The sequence below is a fragment of the Opisthocomus hoazin genome, chromosome 4 (genome assembly GCF_030867145.1).
Source record: "Opisthocomus hoazin isolate bOpiHoa1 chromosome 4, bOpiHoa1.hap1, whole genome shotgun sequence".
In the NCBI taxonomy this organism is placed as follows: domain Eukaryota; kingdom Metazoa; phylum Chordata; class Aves; order Opisthocomiformes; family Opisthocomidae; genus Opisthocomus; species Opisthocomus hoazin.
The window spans coordinates 82406349-82431718 of NC_134417.1; the positions used below are offsets into that span (position 1 = coordinate 82406349).

At 42.6% G+C, this 25370-nt stretch overlaps 1 protein-coding gene across 2 annotated transcripts in view; it reads left to right on the forward strand.

Annotated features, from left to right (window-relative positions):
• ADARB2 (adenosine deaminase RNA specific B2 (inactive)) overlaps positions 1 to 25370 on the forward strand; it is a 328225-nt gene that overhangs the window by 264318 nt on the left and 38537 nt on the right. For both annotated transcript variants that reach the window (XM_075419720.1, XM_075419721.1), the window contains exons 5-6: positions 16319 to 16487; positions 23372 to 23523. In XM_075419720.1, coding sequence (XP_075275835.1) covers positions 16319 to 16487; positions 23372 to 23523 — 321 coding nt within the window. The remainder of the gene's footprint in view (positions 1 to 16318; positions 16488 to 23371; positions 23524 to 25370) is intronic.

Consider the following 25370-nt stretch of genomic DNA (forward strand, 5'->3'; position numbering starts at 1 on the left):
ACCTGGTCCGCAGTATAGAAGGATGCCTTTACTCCCACACAGAAAAAAAAATAGTAATGCAGAGAAAAGAAGCATTAAATATTTAAACCGCAAGTAAGTCCACACAAAAAATATTGGCAACAGAAGTAAAGATTTCTTCATAAATATGTCCCTACATCTCTTTTTTTACAGGACAAAATGCAGACCTGTCTGATTTTATATTTCCTAATAGATGGGGTTATTTTAGTTATCAATAAAAAGTTGTATTATTTGTTAATTGCTTTTTTAGATCTGGAAACACCAAGTTCTTGTTGTATAAGGCTACCATAAACCTTGGTTTAGACTGACAACTAAAGCAAATCTCAGCCTGTTTCCTTTCCAATCAAAAGAAACAAACCCAGAGCATGCGTAGTTTTATCTCTGCTCTGCTCTAACCCTGGGAAATACTTATACTTATCACCAGGGACAAAATTTGATATTCACACCTGTTAAGACTTAACTGATGGACAGATACTGCACAGAAATATTTAGCCCTTTGATGAAACTATTGCATAGATGGTGTTTCTTTCTTTGTGAGCATACCTCGGTATTTACAGGAATGTCATTCTCACTCAGATGCATGGAGCAGTGGATTGAGTTTAGAATGAGAGGATAAGCTCAGAGGGGAAAGGCATGTATAATTCATCCAGGCTTGTCTTACCCCTTCCTTTCAACAATTACATTAGCTAGATTCAATTGGGACAGTTGTGAATATTGCAAGGCAGTGGGATGGAGACAGGATTATCTGCTGGATCTTTTCCAACCACAGAACCTAAACACAGCTAAGAGTTCTGTGCAGAGTAACTTATTCTTCTCCTTTCTGATGTGAAAAGAGTAAGCTATCCTTTCCTGAAATTCGAAGTACAGAAGTTGACCTAAAAGTCTTTTAGACCTCTGGTTGAAACCAAAGTGCTCCTCCTGAACAGTGTCCATGTTCAATTTTCTTACACTCAGCATGTATTTTGCCTGTAACAATTTCATCCCATTCTACCTTACCAAGGTACTCCTCCTGCATTCTTTAGCCCAGGCCCAGACCTGTTTTAAAAAGCATGATGCAGTCAATGCCGCCTCTTTGCTGTACAACCAAAGAAGCAGTTTAAAACCCCACACCATATGGGAAGAGTCAACTAAAGGAGTCATAACTTCCAAAAGTGTGGCTGCTGAGTGTGTGCAGTGCTGGGGGAGAAAAGGGACACATCCAGACTCCTCTTTGGGAAAGGAGTGAAAGTGTCCTCCTGCTGGGTTTTTTTATGAGTCCCATGCCCTTAGTGGGGTTTTGCACGTTTTTATTTCATATTTCATCTTAGTCAGCATTAAGACAAAGTATAATTTTACTTATGTTCACAAAACATTTCCCTCCAGGCTTTTTTATTAATTCTGAATTCCCTTTTACGATTTCCTTCAATCTGTCAGCCTTCCAATTCGTCAATTTCTTATTGGTTTTGTGGAGCCTAGAAAAGAGACTCACAGATATGAAGTGATTCACAGAAGATGCAGAGCAAGAAACCGCCATATCTTCGTACAATTTCTGGGAAGATCTGAGTTCTTTCCAGCACAAGAACGTCTGCCAACCATGGCAAGATGACTCATTTGCCATTTGTGTCATTATTTTCTGTACTGAAGTTGTAGATTTGCGCTCTGTTCCCCACTGTCATTCCCAGAGGTAGCAAGGATCTTGACAAACTCTGTTCAAAGATGGCACAGACAGGTTTCCACACCAAATACTCAAATAAGTACCAATTTCCTGTGTTTCTAGCATAGAGTTTGGCATTAAAAGCCTTAGATCTCTGGAAACAATTTACTAATGACATCAATGACATCAACAAAAACAAATCTGGTAATGTCTTGTTGCACTTGGTACCATACACACCCATAACAGAAAAAAATAGATTTATTTTTACTTTCATTTCAATTTAATGCCATCCCAACTAGCAACAGATTTATCTGTGCTTGTATGGTTTTCAGACAAAGCTGGTAAAAAGCACAATGTGATTCTGTGATAACTGCTGTTAAGATAATACAAAATCTCTACAGACGAAACAGAAGTGTGCTAGATTGGTTGTTTTTTCCTGAACTCTGACATTTTTTTCTGCCATTTCGGTTTCCCAGGGAAACCAAAGAGAGTTACATTTGGGCACTGTAAATGACTTATGCTGTAGCACCCAGGGCAAATTCCAAAGTATGAGAAAGAAAAAAATGTAGAAAATTATGTTATTGACTGACTGTGAATGTTCCACAGTAATAAATTGCTGGTCAGAATAACAGGCAGTCCAATGTATTTAGATATGCTTGCTCTGAATTGGGATGAAAAGTTGAAATCTCAATGCATTTTAGTGAAATTAAGTTTTCAAAACATTTGATTAGTAGACATCAAGATAACCTTGAAAGAATCTGCCTAGGTAGGATCAAATTATCACACTAGATACCAACTCAGGTGATGTTATCTGATGTAGTATAATAATTAAACATAACAATAATTAAAGAGCTAACATAACAGATCTTCAATTAAACATTTCAAAAGATGGAACAGTTGAAGTAATTTGTTTAACAGTTCTCCAGTTATAATGTATTTGAAATCTGCCGGTCCTCTAACACATTCTGATTTTGTTGAAACACATTCAGAGAAGATTGTTGTATTAAAAATTGTTTGACTGACTTTAGGAAAAATTGTTTAACAAGACATTACATTCAAGTTTTCGTGTATAGCAAGCCATATTCCCACAGAATATCTTCAAGTAGAACAGTGAGTATACTTGTTACTGTAGCATAGCATTAACATGAGGACCTAAGTTTTATTGCAGACTGACTATCCAGAGTCGTTTTCCTGGCTTCTCTGAAGATATGATCAGTTCACGTATGGTAAATTAAGAACATCAGTTCATCTGTGGAAAAGACAGTCTAGATAAAACATGTCAAACACAGACCATCACCTTGGAGCACACATATCCAGGCACGTGACGCATGGAGTTAACTTTCCTCAGAGTGTTTTGCATTTGTGGTTAAAACACAGTTGATAACACTTGGTTGCTGCTGGACAGTGCTGGCAAAGTGTCAAGACTCTCTGTCTCCCAAATCCGTCCCCAGTGAGTAGGCTGGCACTGGGCAAGAAGCTGGGAGGGGACGTAGCCAGGACAGCTGTCCCCAGCTGATGAAGGGGATATTCCATACCATACGACATTGTGCTCAGCAGTAAAGGTTCAAGGAAAGATGGAGAAGAGGGAGATTTTTGGGTTTATGGCATTTGTCTTGCCAGGCGACCATGAACTATCATTATCTCAATCCACAAGTCTTCTCGCCTTCCTTCTATTTTCTTCGAATCCTACAGGAGAGGGGGGTGAACAAGAGGCTGGGTGGGTGTTTGGCTGTTGACCAGGATCAACCAGTTTTTCATTTCAGGGTGTGTAAAAACAATAGCTGGACATACTGTTTCTTGCTGTTACAGATTAAGGTAACCTACCAGCTCCCCCTCTTCCTATGTGACTCTGTGTCTCAGGTGCAATTTGGACATCTTATTTTGACCCACCAGTCTGTTGTACCTTTTTACTGAGAAGTTTGAAGGGAGAAATATTTTTTTTATTATTATCAAGCCACTTCATACAGTTGGAAAGAAAACAAGGGCAAAAAAGCTAATATTTTCTAACACAGCTCAACAAATGCGAAACCACAGCACTCTCACACGTACCTCCATCCCTGACACGTAGAATCACAGAATGTTGGACAGGACAGGAGGCTGAGGAGCCACTGATGAGAAGCAGCTCCTTCAGGGCTTGCTGAAGAGCATGGTCCCACCATGGGTCACTGGGCAGGGCAACCAGCTTTACCGGTACACGTGTCGCAAGAGAAAGCGTGGACAGAGCTGCCTGTTCCCTGGAGCTGGGAGATAGGAAGCCCTAGCCCAGGGCAGCGCAGGGTGGGAAGCAGAGGTGTGAGCTGCACACCAAGTGCTCCCACCTAAAGGCAGGCGGCATTTGCACCACAGGCAGAGTTTGCTTTTCCTAGCTCTGAACAGATATGGGCATACATTTGTGCTCTACCTGAAGTCACTGGATGCAGCAGAGAATTCCTGTCACTCAGTGCAGAGATGATCTATTATTGCTGAGGTCCTCTTTGCAAAAAAATCCTCCATTATCATTACAGACAAAATGAGATGGCTCTTTAAACATTATTTTCCCATTTGTGTTTGACAAACCTTAGCAGTTTAAATACTGATAGGAACTTTTTGTCATGCTTTCTGTTAAAAATGAAGCACTAAGAAGGTTCAGTCCTTTTCACAGGAGCATTGCATGCATAGAAAAGGGTTATGAGTTGATTTCTTACTTTAATTTTCGTTCTTCTGTCTATCTTTTTTTTTTTTAGGCTGACAATCATTTTGATGCTAAAAGCAAACTAGGAGGTCTTCTCAGTTATCTTGTATAAAATAAAGATGAACTGGACAAAAGAGCTCTAAATAGCAATTTCATGCTGTGATAAAAGATGGGAAATTATCATCTGTATCTCATGGAACAGATCTTAATCATTGCTAAGTGGAATAACAGAAAAAAAGTAAAGTTGACAATATGTCCCCATGGATCTTTATAGTCATATTAAGACTCGTAAAGCCTGACATCTAAGTACAATCAGGAACATTAATGGCCAATTGATTTCTGATCCTTAATTTTAACAAGAAATTTGTAAAGTAGTAAAATACAATAGAAAATTCAGGCCCTATGTAGAGTATGAATCTGCTCCATTCCAGGCTGGATTCAAGTAGCCAAACCAGTTAGAGGAACTGTGAGTAATTTACACATTAGTGCCCAGGGCAGGTCCCTTCAAGAAGAAAGTCATGGGAGTAGTTTAGGCTGTCAGGTGCGATTTGCATAGTTAGATGGATGCTAAAAGCCTGGTTCCATTGAGACTCAGTGTTTCAATGAGACTTGAATTCCCGAAATTGAAATTGGGTGCCCAAAGTGTTGACATGTTTTGGAAAATCTCCTGAGGTCTCTTCACCTTCCGTTGCCTGATGCTCTTAAGGACATGGCACAAAGTCATCTGACATTCTTGGAAACATTAGCTACTTCTTATATGTGCCCAGGTTGACACATCACCACAAGATGACAGGTTTTCCCAAAATATTCTGAAATAGGTAAAAAGATATGTAGTTAGAAACCATATATGTCACTCTTTCCCAGAAATCTGTTTTCCTCTGGTTATAAACCTTAAACCAATAATCTTCAGATTCTCTCTAAATAATTTTGAACTCCAGAAGAACATCCCTTTTCCACAGCTGCGTCTCTACTCCAGGGTTTTGTAATGTGGACCTGTAACGAGCAGACTAGAATTCCTGCAGCTCAACAGATTTAGATTTCCAAATTCCAACTCAAAGGACATCTGAGGTTTTGCAGTTAAAACTGTGGCTCCATCAGGTTCATCATTTCTTTTAAAATATGGGTTTATTTCACTGCAAGTAGTCTCTCTACAAGAGCAATGTTGAGTGTTTCTTCATCTTTTCTGTTAAATCAGTGCTAAGGAACAGAAAATAGTTAAAGATATGTTACGTAGAAACAGAAAATATGAGATGTGACACAGCCCTACAGCCTTGCACAGAGTGGGATAAAACAGGTTCAAGGTCGTCTTTCCTGGCCAGATTATATATTTGACACTAAAGAAGACAAAATGCATGCACCAGCTGGGAGTAAGTACAGAACCAGGGCTTCAAGTTTGGAGGTGAGTGCACCAGGCAGCACATCACACGGCCCCTCATTGCTGGTATAGTCTAACCTAACTCTGTTTCTTAGCTGTTTGGTAGCACATATTCAGCAAGAAGAGAGGAAAACACCCCTCTCATATCAGCAGTTTTAGGCACTCTCAAGAGGGAATGACCCAACCTGGGAAGAGAGTTGAGCCCCTATTTTCCACCTGCTGCACAAGCTGTAGGTATCTCCAGACCATCCGACTGGTGCCTTCTCAGCAGTTCCAGCAGCAAACATCTTCTTCCCCACAGTGCCCACTGGTTGTTCTGGTTTCCATTTCAGAGCAGCTAGCTCTTCTGAGGCACTGGGCCTTTTATCCCACACCATTTACTCTCTCTGCAATTTGGGTTCTTGCTGTTTAAAGAATATTTCTGATTGAAACAGTAACCGACACCTCTCAAAACCTGGATGCAGGCAAGGCCCTTACTCTGTGTCACATATAATTGCCTTGGAGACAAGGACGGGTATAATAATTCACATAAGACATGGAAATTAAAAATAAGCACTTCTGTTTCCATCTCTAAGTGTGTGACGCAAAGAGCTGGAAAGTTCAGACTTTCATTCTGCTCTGTGATAAACCAAACTGGAAATTGTCCCAATCTCAATACAAAGAGTGCATCGCACCCTAAAAACATGGAAGAGTAAAGGCTTAGTGACATCAACCATTGCTTTTACTTTACTGACCAGGTAAAACGCATAGGAAGACTTTGTAAATGCAAGTACAGTTGAGGAAAAAAAATTAAGAATAGGTTCCTCCTGTAACTTATCTGCCAAAATCCACATTCAGGATTTTATCCTTTCCCACTGCAATTAAGGATCTCACTAGCATATAAGACTGTCAATTTACTTAATGCTCAGCTATCAGTGGCACAGAATTTATTACAGAAACACAGATATCTGTGCTCAGGACCTGGCAGGAAAAATACAGTTCGGTCCTGTTTTAAAATAAAGAATTATCTGTAAGCCCCTACACAGCTCTGTTCCTGAGGAGAAAAGCAGTGTTCAAACTCTCGAGAGCAAAAGACCCTCAAATAACATTGATTCTGCCACTGTCAATTTAGGTTAAAAAAATAATCCTCGTGTATTTGGTATGGCGATGATGCATGCAGGGGCCAGGGCTGACTGTCCCTCCTGCCCCTCCAGATTCTCAAAGCCCAAGTTGAGGAAAGGAAGGGAAGGAAAAGGTCATTAGTGCTTGCAAGCACAGCACTGTCTCCTTCCACACTCCTCAGAAGCAAAGCTGATGGGATTTCAGCCTTTCCATCCGCTACAGGAAGGAGACAAATGGACCACAGAAGTTAGAACTGGGAAAGACCACTAAGTTATCCTGTCCATTTCCCTGCAAGCACAAGTTTGTTCCCCCTGGTGCGTTCCTGAGTCCTTTTTCCAGACTAGATTTAAATGAATCAATTAGTGATGGGACTTTCAACACTACCTTGGGAAACCTTTCTAGTCTAACAGATCTTGTAGCTAATAATTCTCACCAGTTATTCAGCCTGACTTTCATTTTCTGTGATTTCATCCCAGGTCCTCAGTTGTACTGCTCTAAATTTAGTACTCACCTCTCTTCTCGGGGTTTGTACCCTTCATGTACTCGGAGGCACTTCTACCACTTACATAGATGTCACTTACCAAAGGTTTACATATTTAGTTTTTGTACTTTTTCCTGCTGGGTCACTCTCCTCTCCAGCCCTCAACAGCTTCCCCCCTATTTTCTGATTCACTTCCACTGTGGCAACTCTTCTCCATTCTTTTCTGGACTAGGAAATCCTCTCTGTGAATGAGACCTACTGGTAAGGCCTGCATAGAAGGCAAGAGTCCTTTTTCAGGCATCCGATGAAGTGATCAAGCAGTTCAAAACTGGCTTGTGTCAGAAAGGGATTTTTCTTCCAGAGGAACTGGATTTGAAATTTATTCACAAAGAAACACCCCATGGTACTGGGAGAAGTTTGCACTGTCTGGCTGTGAAAGGAAAGCCACGTCTGCTCTCAGACAATACCCTGCACAGAGGGACCGGAGATCAGGGTAGAGAGGACTGCACTGCTGCCCCTGCTCATTCTCTGACAAACATGAAGAGCACTGCAGAGAATAGCCTTCCCGAGGCAGCGTGGTCAGAGGCAGGGTTACCCAACACACTAACAAAGGAAGAAAACACAAGGCTTTCAGAAGCTCCCTCTACGCCCTCTCTTCCCACAGAAATACAATATGTTACTTTCACATAACCCACAGTTTGACGTCAGGGAAAGAAATCCCTGCGCAACTCCAGCATTTCAAAGTCTACATTCCATTTATACTCCTAAAAATCTTTAACCTCACCGTTAGCAATTTCTTTATTCCTAATACATACTAGCTGTGTATTTGTCTTTCAGACTTCTGCTATTACATTTCATCAGCCTGTAACACACTTCTTCCTTCCCGTTTTTTTGGTCAGCCACTTCAAATTAGCTGCTCCTGTCCACCTCAGGGCCACTCCTCAGGACACCCGGTTGTGAGTTATGGGATACACCCATGGTGCTCACTGAAGCCCTAGGCTCCAGTTTGTTACTCAAATGATCACAATAACCACCACTGGTACAGCAGCAACTCAGGGTAAAAATATGAGCTGCAGCACAGTCTTTAAGGCTGGCAGTTAAATGCAGGTTGTTAACAGCTACATGCATACTGTTAATCATGCCTGCTGTACACACTTCTCTTACGGCTACATCCTGGTTTTTTGGAGCATCATGAGCCTGTTTTTGTTCTCCATGCAGAGCTGGGGACAGCAGAGCTCCCCATGACAGGAGTGCATATTCTGCAGTGAAACTGGAGGGCGAGGTACGCATTAAGCATTAACAAACAGGGACAATGGTTTCAACTCCTTTCCAGAGAAACTGTCCTTTTCCTGCTTTTTTCACGGAGGAGAGAAGATGGGGAGAAGAGCACTTCACCTCTTTTGAGAAGTATTTTGCGTGGGACATTGCCCACTCCTGGGGTGGCGAACACAGCCCTCAGCCTAGCAGCGCAGCCCCCGGCAGAGCTCTGCAGAGGCCCAGGGACCTGCCTTGGGGCAGCCGGGTGCGGGACTGTGCCCACAGCATGTCCTGCAGGCAGCTTTTCCAGCATCCATGCCTTTTCATGTCTTGACTATCTTTTCTTATGAAATTAAAGCCATTCTAAGGATGTGGTATTGCTGCCAGTAATGAAGATAACAGAAAATAGTGCGGGAGCTGTCACTGCTATGTAGCATCAAGAAATTTTCCTTCCCTAAACAAACCTGAAATGGAAACCTGAACTTATTCAGCTACGAGTAGAGGGCATTTAAAAAAAAAAAAGTTCCTCTGTGATCAGAGCTCTATTAAGCTGCCTGGAAAATTATTCCAAATACACTTTTTTGTAGATAACAATAGACAATCCTTTTGACTGATTTGTTAAAAAAGGTAAGGAAGGAGCATAAAATTATTGCTTATCAGAGAGAGAGGCAGCACCATTTAAAATAACATGAAATTGTACCCCATGAATTATTCACAAGGGCTGATGTTACACTATCATTATTTCTGGCTTTCCTTTTTACTGCATAGGATTTTGTCAGTTGTCCCCATATGAATAAAAGAGGTGGGGTTTTTTTAATTAATCAAACCTGAATTTTCTGGTTATTTTTTCTAATTTAAAATGAATATGTTCCAAGCAGTGAGTTGTCTTCATGGTGTCATGTTGAAAAAGAAGATCGATTTCATTACCGCCAGCAGGGTCTAAAACATGCAGCGAAATAGACGCTTGCGTACTGACTGGTGTTTCTCTATGTGTTGCGCCAGGTGCTGAGAAGCCGAAGTGTGATCCCAGTTGCATGCTGGCATTAGCAGTTGCACACTCCATCCTGTTCAATGTGAATCAAGCTCACTGAATTTCAGAGAAGTTCTCCAACATACAGCCAGTGTGATTCAGTTTTCTGGTTGCACATAATAGTCAACACCTTTTGCAATTACCTAGAGATTTTGATTTTCCTTTTCCAACACGTAAATGTATGCAGGGCTACAAATTCTGTATTAGGGAAGGTCTTAATGGTCATAGCACAGTAGAAGTGAAAGTAACTTTATTAAAGTCAGTAGAAACATTGATGAGACTAGCCAAAACTCTCTGGTTTTATTGGTAGAGCTGTGTCTCAAAGCAGATGGGTGTAGACAGTTTGCATTTATGGCCGTGACTGACTTCAAAGCACAGCTCATAACTCTAGTCCATAAGATGTCAGCCAGTTCTCCGTATCCAACTTCTTTGCTGAGCAAACCTTCGCATTTTTTCTTGCTTACTGTCTCTTCTGTCAGCATCTTTCTGAATGATTTCTATTGCAAGCTTTGTGGCTGCAAGACTGACGTTTTGGGAGATCACGTAGTGAAGACAGCATTGTTTGCTTTATGTGTGTAATAGCCCAGCTCAAAGCAACATGACCATCCATGAATATATTAACATTATTACAAACAATTATCCTTAATTCTTGTGGGGGTAACAACTGAAAAGATTACCTCAGAAAGTTTGTACGTCAGGAAAAAAAATTTAAAAGGCACTGGATTTGCTTTGTGTGCCGTCTTACGATTTGGGGAGTTTTGATTTTCACGAGGCATTTGGTTACTTACAATGAGAGAAATCTTCCCTCAGGCAGTTGCCTATGGTGTAGAAAGCTGTAATTCTGCTGGCTGTCTACAGGTTTTCAGGGTTCATGAAGAGAAGCTGGCAATATTGAGGTGTGATTCAGACTATCCCAAAGTGAATATCTAAAATAGGCCAGATGAATCACCTCCCAGGAAAGTTCCTCTCCTTTGACTATAAAGAGAGTCTGCAGCAATTAGCTCAGCTACAGACATCTAAACTAGTTATCCAGAGTAGCTGAAATGAATCCCACCGCTGGTGTCAGCAAACTGACAAAACCCATAGTAAAACCCATTTTCTTTTCAATGGCTCAGCTATGACGTGAAAGTCTGGACTATCACTGACAAGCAAAAAATGAACATTAGGGGGGTCGACGTACCCCCTGCCTGGCTGTGAGAGGAGACCCTGCCTGCTAGACCCCGAGGGGAGCTCAGACTCTCAGTAAGGCACCAGAAAGACTCATTACCTTGCCAGTTCATTAGACTGAATCTGTGATCAAAGACGGTGTGTCATTTATGGGTACATTTTTGTTCTATAATGCAACTAATTAATTGGCAGAATTTTTGAAAATAAAATGTGGCGAATTCCCTTCCCATGCTCGCAGCTGTCCCCGTCAACACCGCATTAGCCAGGACCCAGCTGGTATGTTGACACAGCTCCCCAGTTTCCTTTCCCCTGCTCCATTTCCTTTTCAAATTGAAAGATATTAGGAGTCTTTAGGCAAATAATAGAAACTTAAAGCAGGTGCCTGTTATAAATCGTTCACTAGTTACTTTTAACCTAATGGGTCCTCAAACATTACTTCACAGAAGTCGACAAGTGAAAGAAATGCCTGATGAACTCCAACAATCAGTGGGTCAGGAGTTAAGGTCGTAATAATGTCGCCCATTTCTTCTTGCTTGTCAAATTACCTGAACACACATCCCTGGGTCTTTCATCTGAGATTGGGCCCTCTCAGTAAGGACATGGGTCTTTCCAAGAGCAGTCCTTGTCTAGGATCATACCCCTAAGCAGGGAAGGTGGCATATGGCTGGTGGTGCCAGGTTGGGGCTCGTTTACGGTTTTGCCAGACCCAGTGCTATAGCTTTCCTAGGCAAAACATGATGATGTGCTTGGTCTAGATCTGCCACCTGTCTGAGGTTAAATTAATCAATGTTTAGGAGGTAGCTTGACATTCATAAATAGAAATCACTTGAGAAACTTGAAGTATTCTGCAGGCAAAATAAAATAGGAAGTAAACATTAATAACAAGAGTTAGTAATGACTGTTTTTTATGCAAAATAGACCAAAGTACAGAAGTGTCTATTAATTCTGAGTCACTGCAGCAAGTATCTAGGCTCAGGAGTTGAAAATGTTGCCTAAAATGCCAGTGTGATCAGTCAATGTTAAAATTTGCCTTCATCATCTAGGCGTCACATGTCTTATTCTCAGGGACAAATCCCTCCTATGTTCACTGGAAATAATATCAAGCATTCCACAGGGAATAAACCTCCAATTCTATGTATGTACAAAACAAGGCATGCAAGAGGACAATCTGTTAGCATATATGCTCCTGAACACACCAGGCAACTGTCAGGTTGTTGGAAGTGTTTCTCATCATGCTGGGTGCCCTCACATGCAGCACTGAACGGTGCTACATTGGTCACAGATCACTTTCCCCATTTGGATCCCCAGTGAGGTGTAAATATTTCAGAGCTAATGCATAAGTCATGTACACCTGTGTTTCTGAGTGCCGTAGTAGTGAGACATAACTCTTGGGTATTTCTGAGCATGGAGGAACATGTATTGTTTTCTGTCATTGCAAATGGAAAATACACGGAGATTTTTAATATTTAACACTCAGATCAGTTCTGCAAATTCTTGGAAATCATTGTCTCCAGCCCCCAGTAACATCTAATATATACTTACAAATATCTGAAGGGTGGGTGTCAGGAGGATGGGGCCAAACTCTTTTCAGTAGGGCCCAGCGACAGGACAAGGGGCAATGGGCACAAACTGAAGCACAGGAAGTTCCGTCTGAACATGAGGAAGAACTTCTTCCCTCTGAGGGTGATGGAGCACTGGAACAGGCTGCCCAGGGAGGTTGTGGAGTCTCCTTCTCTGGAGATATTCAAGACCCGCCTGGACAAGGTCCTGTGCAGCCTGCTGTAGGTGACTCTGCTTTGGCAGGAGAGTTGGAGTAGATGACCCACAGAGGTCCCTTCCAACCCCTACCATTCTGTGATTCTGTGATTCTCTGATTCTAAGTGATGTTCTGCAAACACGTGCACTGTGCCAGGACTGGCAGACGCCCCGGGCTATGTCTACACGTGACTACCTAATGGGGCCCCGTATCACTGAAAGCCAACATATGGAGTTAATTCACCCAAAAATGAACACCCCAAGTGCACTTGCTGTTACTCTGCAGGTGGACATTGTGATGGCAAACAACATCAAAGGGATCCATATTATTGCTGCATCAATAGGTGTTGGGTGCCTTTGTGTTTCATTTATGGATAAATCCAGACCTCACCGAAAATCCTGAGTGTCTTCATTGTCTTGCACTCATACTAGAAGAGACCAAGTGTTAAACTTATTTGTAGATAAAATGTTTGAAATAATAAAAGGCATCACACCGTGCACTGCAGTGATTGGGAGGGATAAGTAGGGTATAGCTCCTGGAGAGCAGGAGAGCAGGATAGCTTCCCCAGACAGTTTGCTCAGTATTTGCAGAGCCTCGTGCTTTGACTGCCAGGTGGAGGGGAGAGGGGGAGGCACATTAGGGGTATGCTAATGTAAGGAGAAGGAAGCAGTCAGTCTCACTGCCCTAAGAAGGAGTATTGGTGGAGGTCCTCTGGTGCAGGGTGGCAGGCAGAGAGGCTCATGGGTTTCTGAACAAGGGAATTGCCTCCTGGTGTACCTCTGCTGCACTGAGGAAAATAAGACTCTGTATACACGAGTAAATAAATAAAAAAGAACCAAAAAATAGCTGATTCTTGTCATGAACGTTCCAACCAAGGGAAATACTATATACTGCTCAGGAAAGTATACACTACTTTTTGAGATGCGGAGTGGGACTCAAACACCTCTGTTGCAGGCAGTGCCTCATGAAATGTTTGGTATTAGTCCATGTGAAGGACACAGTTAACTAGACGGACATGTGTCTGATCTAAAATATCTATTATTTTTCTCATTAAAGCAGTGACCCTAAAGTAAAGGGACATCAAAGCAATTCTAATGTACAAAGTACATCCTTCCCTTTCTTTGCAGGGAAGAAGCCATTTTTCCACCTCAACTTTTAATAAAAGTTTTTGTAAACTTTTATATAAAACTGGAATAAACACAAACACTTTGTAATTGCATTTCTCCGCTGCATTTTCCCCTGTGCTCCGGTCTTCATCTTTAGGGTTTGCTAAAATGCCAGCTTTTTTTTTTTTTTTTTAATACTCCCAAGCACTCTGTTAGGGCCACATTCCTAGTAACAAATAGAGATTAAACTTCCAGCACAGGCGTACAGTGACATGTACTTTGTCACGAATACCTATAACAGCTTCTGTCTGAGACTGTCACCACCAGGGGCTCAGATGTGATTAACTGAACTTTTTACAATACTTGTACCACTGCTACAAATTTCACAATGCCGCAATGCCACAATACTACTAAACCTTTTGGACTACTGATACAGCTATCACATTGATATAGGCATGAAATAATGTTGGTATCGTTTGCTATTATATACATTAAGCATGGCAGCTGTGCTGTAGCATGTCATCCATCACCAGTCCCAGTGCTGTGTGGAGATTATGAAGTATCATTGGTCCTATTTACAAACTGGGACATCACTGGCAGCACCAGCCCTTTATGTTTGAAATATACTTTCCTTCTCCATTCAGCTATTTTCTCATATCACACCAATGGATCTTATGAGAGAACACGGCCACAGGCATGGTGCTTTCAACTCAGAAAATCTCTGCAATTTCTTGGGTTTTGTGCCACTCAATAAGCTTTATCATAAGAAAAAAGATAATACTGCTGACTCTATAAAATAATTCCTAAGGCTTTTCTACAGCTAAAGTGACATCACAGAAACAGCACCACCATGGCCTGTAGTGAGATTGCTTCCATTCCTCCTATGGGTACTTGCAGCCTCAGGCCTGTCTTAGTCACTGACTCATCAGACTTCGAGGGCTTGATTTAGCTTCTTAAACATGGGCATCTGTTTCCATTGAGTCACCTTATGGATGTCCATGTGAGACATGTGAGGACAGCACTGAACCTCCTGGACACCCCCACCTCCCTAGAGCAGCAACCAGAGGTTACAGAAGACACCGGTGACATCTCAGGTGACACAACATGGGCACAACCATGCAGTCTGTCTTGTTATACTGTACATGTGTTTGCCTACACTGTTGTGTACAGCTGTCAAACACAGTCCAACATTTTTAGGCTACTTTGTCATACAGAGTCACAGAATCACAGAATCACAGAATGGTAGGGGTTGGAAGGGACCTCTGTGGGTCATCTACTCCAACTCTCCTGCCGAAGCAGGGTCACCTAGAACAGGCTGCACAGCACCTTGTCCAGGCAGGTCTTGAATACAACCAGAGAAGGAGACTCCACAACCTCCCTGGGCAGCCTGTTCCAGTGCTCCATCACCCTCAGAGGGACGAAATTCTTCCTCATGTTCAGACAGAACTTCCTATGCTTCAGTTTGTGCCCGTTGCCCCTTGTCCTGTCACTGGGCACCACTGAAAAGAGCTTGGCCCCATCCTCCTGACACCTACCCTTGAGATATTTGTAAGCATATATTAGGGCCCCTCGCAGCCTTCTCTTCTTCAGGCTGAACAAGCCCAGCGCCCTCAGCCTCTCCTCATAGCAGAGATGCTCCAGTCCCCTCACCATCCTTGTAGCCCTCCTCTGCACTCTCTCCAGTAGCTCCTCATCTTTCTTGAAGTGGGGAGCCCAGAACTGGACACAGTACTCCAGATGGGGCCTCACTAGGGCAGTGTAGAGGTGAAGGAGAACCTCCCTTGACCTGCTGGCCACACTCCTCTTAATGCACCCCAGGATCCCATTAGCTTTCTGTCAGCCAGAAAAGTCCTTTTTCCCAAGAGTTGCTCCTCTTTTCTTTGGTATTCAGAGAGAGGTATCCTGAAACGTGTTGTTCAATAGGAGATTTCAGTTTGGGCTGAGTTCATTCTTAACTGTTCTTTGAAATTGTCCACAGAGCTGAATGAGCTACATTTTAGAGCAAAACCCAAATCCTGTTGAAGTCTGTAAGAATTTTGTCATTGACTCCAAAGAAATCAAGATTTAATCATAGAAAGTGTCTAATCGGACCAAGAAAGGCATGTCTTTCAGTTGCCATCACCATTATCTGGAGAGGCAATGGAGGAACAAAGCTGGTCTCAGTGATGAATGCTCCGCCCTAGGGACCACAGTGGAAAAGGCACCAATGTAGCTGCTCTTGAAATTAAAAGGAAACTGGACTGTCAGATCTGTTTGTTCTCTGAGATTTTTAAAAACCAGCTCCAGAAGTGTTACTTGCATCTTATTTAGTACTTATACTTCAACAGCAATGAAACCTAACATACAGGGAGTGTGTGTTCCCACCAGAAAATGTCTTCCACAGCTCATAAAAACCTGGCCATTTATCAGCACTGCAGGAGATCTTTATTGCCTCCCTACAGCATGTGCTCTCCTATGATGTAGTTATTGATTTAACAAGTAAACTTCATGGCAAGCTTTTATCTTTGAATTAGCAGCAAGACTGAAACAGAGCTCTTATTATTCTAATAACAGAGAGATGTGAGATTCCTGCATATTCCAAAGGCCATATCATCACCTTTACAAGCATTCCATTAGGGCTGTCTGGGCTGCCACATCAAAGCGTGGACTGTGAGATCTTTAACAATTATGATATCTTACTCACTCCTTGCATATTCAAAACCGTTCTGTTTTTCTTCCTACAGGTTTGGACATCAGGCAAGCTCAGGTTATTGTGCTGTCATCGGGTACCAAATGTATAAATGGGGAATACATTAACGACCAAGGGCTTGCAGTCAACGACTGCCATGCAGAAATTGTGGCAAGAAGGGCATTTGTTCATTTCCTCTACTCACAGCTGGAGCTGCACTTAAGGTAACTGAATTCTGTTGATATTTGGGGAATGTTCTGCGGCCTTCAGTGGCACAGATTCATCCTGCAGACATTTGAACTGTTTGTTTCTTTATGTTGTTGTTTCTGAGTCTTTGGCTGATGAAGGACCAATTCACTGCACAGAAAAAAGTGAGAGACTGAGATAGTCTAGAATGTTGGGTTATGCGCTCCTTTGCTTCATCTGATTTTCTTTCAGTAGCTATTAGATATGACTCATAAAGTTGGGTTTTATGAAGCCTGATGATTTTGTACAAATCTTTAGGTGCAGGCTTATTAGCATTATTCATTGGCCAGAGACTGGAAGGGGTCATTTTGCTCACTGCAGACATTTTTCTGTCTTCCTTGCTGCTGCTGAAATATCTCTAGGAAGTGATTTATTGATCATTAATGCCTTCATTGACTCACTAGAGAACCAATGAGTGTTAACAGTACAGTAAACTTTGTGCCAAAGTGTGAGATGCTATCACTCACTCCTTCTTTATGGTGTTTTAAAATGTTATAGCATGTAGAGTCATTACAGAGGAATTATTGTTGCTGTCTTCAGCCAAACCCACCTTGTTACCATTTAAATGGTTAGTGGGTCATACACTGCCTGGAAGCTGGTAACAAGTAGGGTACTGCAGAGGTCTGTCCTGGGACCCCACTGATCATGTCTATCAACAATCTGGAAAAGGCTATATGGTGCTTGCTTATAAAATTTGCAGAACATACCAGATTGTGGGGAGGACCAGTCGATATGCTTGACGGCTGGGCTGCGATCCAGCCAGGCTGGAACTTTGACAGAAAACTCAACATGGACAAATGGAATGTCCTGCACCGAGGAGGAAAGAATGACCTGCAACAAGACAGGTTGGAGCCTTACTGCCTGGGGAGCAGGTCTGCTGAAAAGGGACAGAGATTGTATGCAAACAGCAAGCTACTACGAGACGGTAGTGCCTGGCAGCAAAGAGGATCAACAGGATCCCGGGCCATACGAAGAGTCAGTCAAAGGATGTGATCTTCCCCCACTACTCAGCACCCATTAGACCACATCTACAATACCATGTGCAGTTTGGGGTCCCCCAATATAGGAAGGACATCAACCATCTGCAGCAGGTTCAGCAGAGGCCACCTGGCTGCTGAGGGGCTGGAGCACTTGGCCTTCTTACAAGCCTCCTTTGTATTGAAAAGAAAGCTGGAGAGGGACTTTTTACCAGGGCATGTAGTGATAGGATAATGTGATGGGGTAATGCCTTTAAACTGAAAGAGGGTACATTTAGATTAGATATAAGGAAGAAATTCTTTACTACAAGGATGATGAGGCACTGGAACAGATTGCTCAGAGAAGTTGTGGCTGCCCCCTCCCTGGAAGGGTTCAAGGCCAGGTTGGATGGAGCTCTGAGCAACCTGGTCTAGTGGAAGGTGTCCCTGCCCATGGCAGGTGGGTTGGAACTAGATGCTCTATAAGGTCCCTTCCAGCCCAAACCATTCTATGATTCTATGATCCTCTGAAGCAAGGAAGGAAAACAAACAAAAAAACGCTTACATAGAAGTCATTCTTCTGCCCTCCATTCTTGCTTGCATTTTCATGTAACCTTATCTGAAGGCCATTAACCTCAGTGCAGAAACTCCCTTTGACTTCAGAAGGTTTTGCATCAGGTCACAGACCCAAGGATTAATCTGAGCAGGATAGTGTGTTCTTGTGAGCACCTATGATACCATTGCACTGAAGCAACAATAATAGGAATAATGGTTACCTTCACTTCAGGCTGGAATGGAAGACAAGAGAGTATATTGAGTAGATGAGATTGGCTAACAAAGGGGGAAAAAAGCCTTGAAGGGTTTAATCAAAACCAATATTCTCTCTATTTCAATCTGAATTGCTTTGAAGTTTACATTAAATTATTATGTTTTCAGCAGTGTAGCAGCCCTAATACTTGCTTTGTGCTACAGTCTCTTGGGAAACAAGTGCTACCACTGTATCTTAAATGATTGCATTGATCCACATCCCTAACATGTTCAGTCATATTATCATTTTATTTGGATCAATGTTAACAGTCTTTCGTTAAGAGAATCCTCACTGCAGCACAAGCTCTGTTCCCAATAACTTCAAATCACTCTCTGTTCAGCCAAGAGCAGGCACCACTGCTTCCCTGACCAGCACACGCCATAAAAATCTCAACCAAAATTGTCAAGGCTAATCATCTTTGAAGGACAGAGCTGGAGATATTGTCAAATCAGATTTTGCCTTCTGAAAGTCCATGGGGAAGAAAAACTGTGTGTTAAAATATATTCTTCAATTCTAGTATTGATTGCTACACTCAGTTTTATGCCATCATCAGAAGCTTTGTCACAGACAAGAAAATGGAGGTGCTCAAAATAAAATGAAAAATGCATTTTCTGCACATTTCAGTCACATTTACCCTTTTTTGTCTAGAGAAAGAGACAACTCCCACTGGCACAGAAATCACATGGTGCTACTGCATAGCTAAAAGGACTCTTCTTTTAGGACAGACTTAACTCAGCTCCACTGGGACCCCCTGCACACCAGCTCCTCAGGCTTGAGGAAACACAAACATGTTTTCTACGTTGTTATGCATTTGAATTAGCCTAGCTCAAATTAAAGTTCCCTCCCAGGTCAGGAATCTGTTGTACAAATCATATGTGAACTGAGACCAAAAAGATGGTACCCTAACCCCAAAAAAAGAATGAAAGCATAGTTCTTGCCTCAAAGAGCTTAAATTTTCCATCCCTCCCTATGGAAGAGTCAAGTTTGTTCTGTGGACAGTATTCCCTATTTTTCACATATCTTCCTCCCACCAAGTCTACCTGCACAAACAGATCTCCATAGCTGGATTTCAAACTTCAGGAACTGCCAGCGCAACAATTGTTTTTCGATATGACACTGACCTTGAAAAGGAACCACTTTTCCAGAACCTGCAAATACTGCCGTGAATCTCAGCGAAAGCAAAACATGTCTGAGTGTAGCAAGGAGGCCTCAAAAAGCAAGAAGAAGCAGGGTGGAGAAAGCAAGGGCCAGGATAGAGAATTAATGGCTAGCGGAGATGGATGCACTGAGCTGAATTTACTTCTTGACACCTTACTTGAGATGTGCAAAAGTTAGTCAGTGAAGTGTGAACTAGCTCCCCAAAGCTCATTTTATCACCACTGGCGAAAGATGGGCATCTCTGGAGTGGAACTCAGCAGACCTATTCAAGTATCTGTTGTGGGTGAGATGAATTCCCATGTGCTGGGGCAAATTTTTTTCCATTTCTATAGAGACCATAGGATGACTGCTTCAGGTATTTAAACTGTAGAACAATTCCATCCACAAGCCAAAGTTGCAGCATTATGTAAATTATGTTATTTTTCTCTGCTCTTTGTATTGCTAAATGTTAGAGGTGTGGCTTTCTTGACTTTTCTTTGGAAACAGAGTTCCAGAATGGGAACTTTATCCTCACTAAGAAGTAAGAGTGACAAATACTTCAAAAGGAAACTTTCTTTCAACAATTCATTGTCTAGAGCTTGAGTTAAATAAAAGCTAAAAGCACAACTAAAACCTGACAGTTTCTAACCAGTCTGATTAAAACCCTTACCCCTCCCAGATTTCAATTTTATGACAACCATAATCCTCCAGTTCTCAAGACTTTCACGAAAAAGATGAAAAGTAAGACATAAATTTTCTGATGTGCAAAAGAAGGGCAAGAAAGACCTTTTGAGAAGCTTTTTTTTAAAAATCACTGTGAAAAAGTACACAAATACCGTAGTCTGAAATGCTTGCAATGATGGCAGTAAAATTCACGTGGATTTCAGTGGGACTATTTATAACAAATGGCCAATAGGAAAGAAAAGAAAATCCAACTCTTCTTTTTTAAAGAAAAATAAAACTAATAGCCTATTCTTAAAATAAACCAGTAGCAGAGCTGTCTTTCTGTTGTAGTGGCCCTGCAGGTGCCAGAAGGATGGTTTTATCAGAAGCTAAGTTCTTCCAGCCAGTCAGATGCAAACAACTGTTTACATGTAAAAAGCACGGAATAGTCTGCATCCAGTCCAGTTAAGTTTTTTCCAGGAAAAACAGCAATCTGATATTTCTTATTTTTGTCCTACTACCCTTTTAATGGACAGCTCCTTCCCTTTCAAGCCTGCTGTTAGTTTCTCTAGGATGCTGTGATACAGTATGTAGTACTAGAAACTTCCCATGCGTACATTTACATGCTAAAAGCAGCTCCTCTACTTCTCTTTTAGAGGGTACGGATTTGTTTCAGCAAAACGTTTTGCATATCTTAAACCATAAGTACGTGCTTAAATCTTCTTGAAGTCAGCTCAAAACATATGCATCTGTTATGCTAAATAATGAGCATAAGCAGAAGATTAGAATTTAGCACATTCTTAAATGTTCCTCTTGAATCAGCCTCAAATCCTAACTGTCCCACAAAAATTCATAACAGGCAAAGGTTTAGGGTCAAATTCTGCTCTTTTAGCCACTGCCAGCATGTGGAAATGACTAATGCCACCTGCTGAATGAATGACATTTGTGGGCTCACTGTGGGCTTCTGTCTTCATTGCTTTGTGCAGGTGTGTATGGCTATGCACAGTGGCATTGCGAAGGGCAGCTCCTACAAACTCATTCTCCCCTCCCCCAGCTCAAAATGGCTTTCCCAGAGGGAAGGTGGAAGACTACTGGTGCTCGGGGAGAGGTGACTTTGCAGAATTACATCTCATGCTCCATCTGGACCATTTTTATAAGATCCCTGGGTCCCCCTGGGCTTTGAAATCCCCCAAGCATCCCATGCACAAGACACTCTGCTAAGCCACAGCATATGGTATTACATCTCAAACTCTTTTATAACAATACTCTTCAAGAGTTTCATTATTAAACCTATTCAGCCACTGCACAGGGATGAATCTCATGTCTGAGTGCAGCCCCCAGAAAACCATCCCAAAGGCAGGTCAGGACCATATGTGATACGGAGGATCTCAGCCTCCTGGAGGAAGAGGCAAGCTGCCTTGCCCTCTAGCCTTGCCATGTATTTTTAGAGCAGCTGTCTATCACCCAGCCCGTCAGCCACACTGGCCACAGACCCTGCTTGCTTCTCAGGGAGAGGGAAGAGAGCAAGGTTAATCAAAGAAAAACAATAACTAGTAAAAATAGGACGGGTGCTGATTACTGTGAACTCCTGAAATCCAGTCCAAAGAATGCCTGCTCCAACCCTACATAGCAACTGTTTCTAAGTACTGCAAGCTGCCCCCCCACTCTGGTGAGGTTTGACATAATAATAGCAGGCATGAGGAGTGCACAGCTTTGTATTCTCCCAGCTGATTTTGCAGTGAATTATTTAAAACTAACTGCGATTGCTCTAAAGTCCAAGCAGTACTTACAGGTATTTTATTATTTCAGAGGCTTGTATCAAGGCGATAATATAATTAGTGCAGTTGGGAAATTCCACCACAGCCAGCAGAAAATGAAGGAGCTGCATGTGGCGGCGCCGGCTCGGCAGCTGGTGTGGCTCCCTGGCCCTGACAGGCGAGCTAATGTGCCTGTAAATTCCTCCTGACAGTAAACGCATCCCGGCATCAAAAAATGACAAAACACCCAAACCATGGAAGAGTGACAGCCAAATAGCTTCAATAGCACAGAGGCTGCACCGGGAAGAAACAGGCGGAGGCAGCTTGGATTCAAGCCAAGGACTTGCTCCGAGGCTGAGTAGAAAGCACCCCTGTTTACAATAACAGGAGGCAGAGAAACCAGCAGAAATCGCCTTGGTTAATGGGCTGTCCTATAGAGAATTACATGGGTAGGATTCTGGCTTATTAAGAACTTCCTAGGAAAATCATTACCTGCAGATGCTGTTCTGTTCAGAGATATTCCTGCAAAAAGACCCTTCAGTTTTTGAGGGAAGGACTGGAACATCAGAGGGAAAGGAGTCTTTCATCGTAATTTCACTAATCACAATTTCCCATTCAAAATTACAATTACGACCATCACCCAAGTGTATGTATTAGAGGCATCTGTCTGTCAGAGAAATCACCCGTGTCTTTCCCAGTGTAAATCATCTGAGGAACCACACAGCAGCATAGCCTTAATGCGAGGTACTGCTGCAAACTGCAGGACTGGGAGGGTTTGGCCTCCCGGGCAGCTGTTGATAATGGAATACGTGCGCTGTGTCCCCATCTAGCTGCTGAACTACTGCGAAGATGAAAGCTTCATCTTAATAAGCATATTTTTCAACTCAGCTGAGGAAAGTCCCCACAAATTTTGTCTTCACTTCTCAGGATTACTTCTGATTGCCAAAAATGCCAAGTGACCAAGAGGCCACTGCTGGCTTAGATGGAGCACTCGTAGGTGGCTCTGGTTGAATGGGGAAGAAAAGCAGTGCCTGGGGAGTAGGGAGGGTTGACAGGGAGCATAAAACCTGGGCGTTTCATTAAAGACTGTTTTCAGTGGAGCATATAAACACACATCTCAGTTGCAGTGGTGTTAATGGGATTTAAACACATGCCTAGGCACTGTGATGAGCAGAGCTGATTTGTTCACGAGAGCCTAAGAGAACTTTTCCTTCCTTCATGCACCAGAACCACTTCAAAATCAATGTGTTTATGCACCCATGCATGCGAGGAAGGAGAGTTACCCTTCAAAAAACCACACATTTCATCATCAGAATATATTCTAAGTAAGCAAGCCAAAAGCACTTTGACAGTTTTGACCCCCTTCACACATTTCTTCCCTTGGAGAAGCTTTTTCTCTTGTTGTCACTAGGCGAAATATATGCCGCCAGGTGCTAATAAAAACAAACAAACAGAGGGAGAAAAACAGAGAGAGAGAGAGAGCAGAAATATTTCTGATTTGGCATGTAACAAATGACCTGGAACCTCTTTTGTGATCATAGCAAACGGCGAGAAGACTGGGAGCGATCAATCTTTGTGCGATTAAAAGAGGGAGGCTACAGGCTGCGGGAGAACATCCTGTTCCATCTGTACGTGAGCACTTCACCCTGTGGAGACGCACGCCTCAACTCCCCCTACGAAATCACAACTGACTGTAAGAAAAAAATCTTCCCTTTCCTTTTTCCCCTTTGCGTGGGTGGTTTGTTTTTTTTTTTTAAGATAAGTCCTTCTTTCTTCCTTTATATGCTTGCAGAAAATGTTTCACTTGAGAGCAGAAACACTCCAGGCTGTGTGGCGTGTGTGTGTCTGTGCAGCTGGTGCTTGGTCCCATGTACTGGGGGAAGGTATGCAGGGAAAATCGGAGCTAGGCATGGCAGTGGGAGACTGTTCTGCCTGCCTGAGGCTCAGGGGCTCTGCTGGGGAATACATCCTCAACAGCCCAGCAGGAAATGCAACCCTAACAGTAGATAAATGTAAATGTCTTGGGAAGGGTCCTCACGATCTAAGAGATACTTCGAGCTACAGGCATGGGCTGGATCAGAGCATCATGTCTACAGCTGGGGAACGCATGGACTTTTCTCAAGGTTTAGGCAGTACATCTGGGCTGAAGGGCTCAAATTCTTTTGAATTTGCTCCAACCCTGAGCTGTCCAGGCTGCAGCAGCTGGAGTCTGAGGTAGAGCGATGATACGATACGGTATGATGCGATTCAATATGATACGACGCATCTGTACTATTGGTCAAAGGGCAGACTCTCTCCAAATACCACCTGCCCTTGCAGCAAACAACATCAGGACCCTTCTGGAGAGGATTCTTCCCAGGAGGTCCTGCTTGTGTCAGACCAACTGCATGGTCACTGCATGGCAGACGGACTAGATGGAGTCCACTAGGCCAGCCTTGCACTCCCTAGGCCCATACCTATGGCATTTAAGTAGAAACATGGTTTTCCAGGGACTGTTACTCTAGAGGTGATCTTGCAAGTAACATAAACAAATTGGGTCTTGAGCCAATGTGGATGCCAAGGAGAAACCTGCAGAGCTTGTTCTCTGTGAAGAGACATCCCATCTCCACCACATGACCCTGTACTCTCATCTCATATCCTCTGCAAACATACATGTCCCCGTCGTGCCCCACCATCACAGAGGCGTGTTGTGTACCCACTGCACCAGCTTTACCCCTGCCTAGCCACAGATCATGCTCCCCCCAAGGCACAGAGGACCTGAGAGGTCTGTAGCTTGCTATCACACATCTCTCACACCATGATCCAATGCATGATGCGCAATGTGCACTCTTATCTCTGCCCCTGGGTATTGCTTCTCATACAAGCATTTTACAGTGCTGTAATACGCATAGTGCTGGCTGCTAAATGTAGATATAATGAGAAATAGTCCTTGCCCTGACTACCTTGAATGTGAAGCAGGCAAGACAGAAGAATGGATGGAGTAGGAAGCATAGACACAGGAATGTAAAATTAATCATCCAAGGTCACACAACGGCCTAACTTCCTCACAGGCAAATCCATCAGATGGTAGTTTCACTCTTGGTTCTTATTTGCACAAGTTATTTATTAGCGATTAGGTATTATTCTCCCCAGACAGGAACGTTTTTGTGTGAAACAGCAGCTTGCTGGGGTGAGAAAGCAGAATGCAGCTATTCAGGAAGGAAATACACTTCCTCACCTGACATGATTTCTACATTCTGTCAGCAGGGTTTATAAAATGAAGAAAAGCAAGTAAATGAACAAAAGCCAAACAGCAAATTGACAAATTCCTGATGAGGTAACAAAATGAGAAGACAGCATCACCTTAAAAACAAATTTTAAAAGGAAGTACCTATGAATATCAGAAATGAATAGTGATTTTGGCCTCCCACTTTAAGTGTGTATCAAGAGATATCTCAAAAGGCTTTATATTTGGTTACAGGCCCTCATGTTTTCCAGAAGGCAGGCTTCCCGGGACACCCCTTACTTGACATTAGGACTAGAAGCACCAAAATCTGTAAT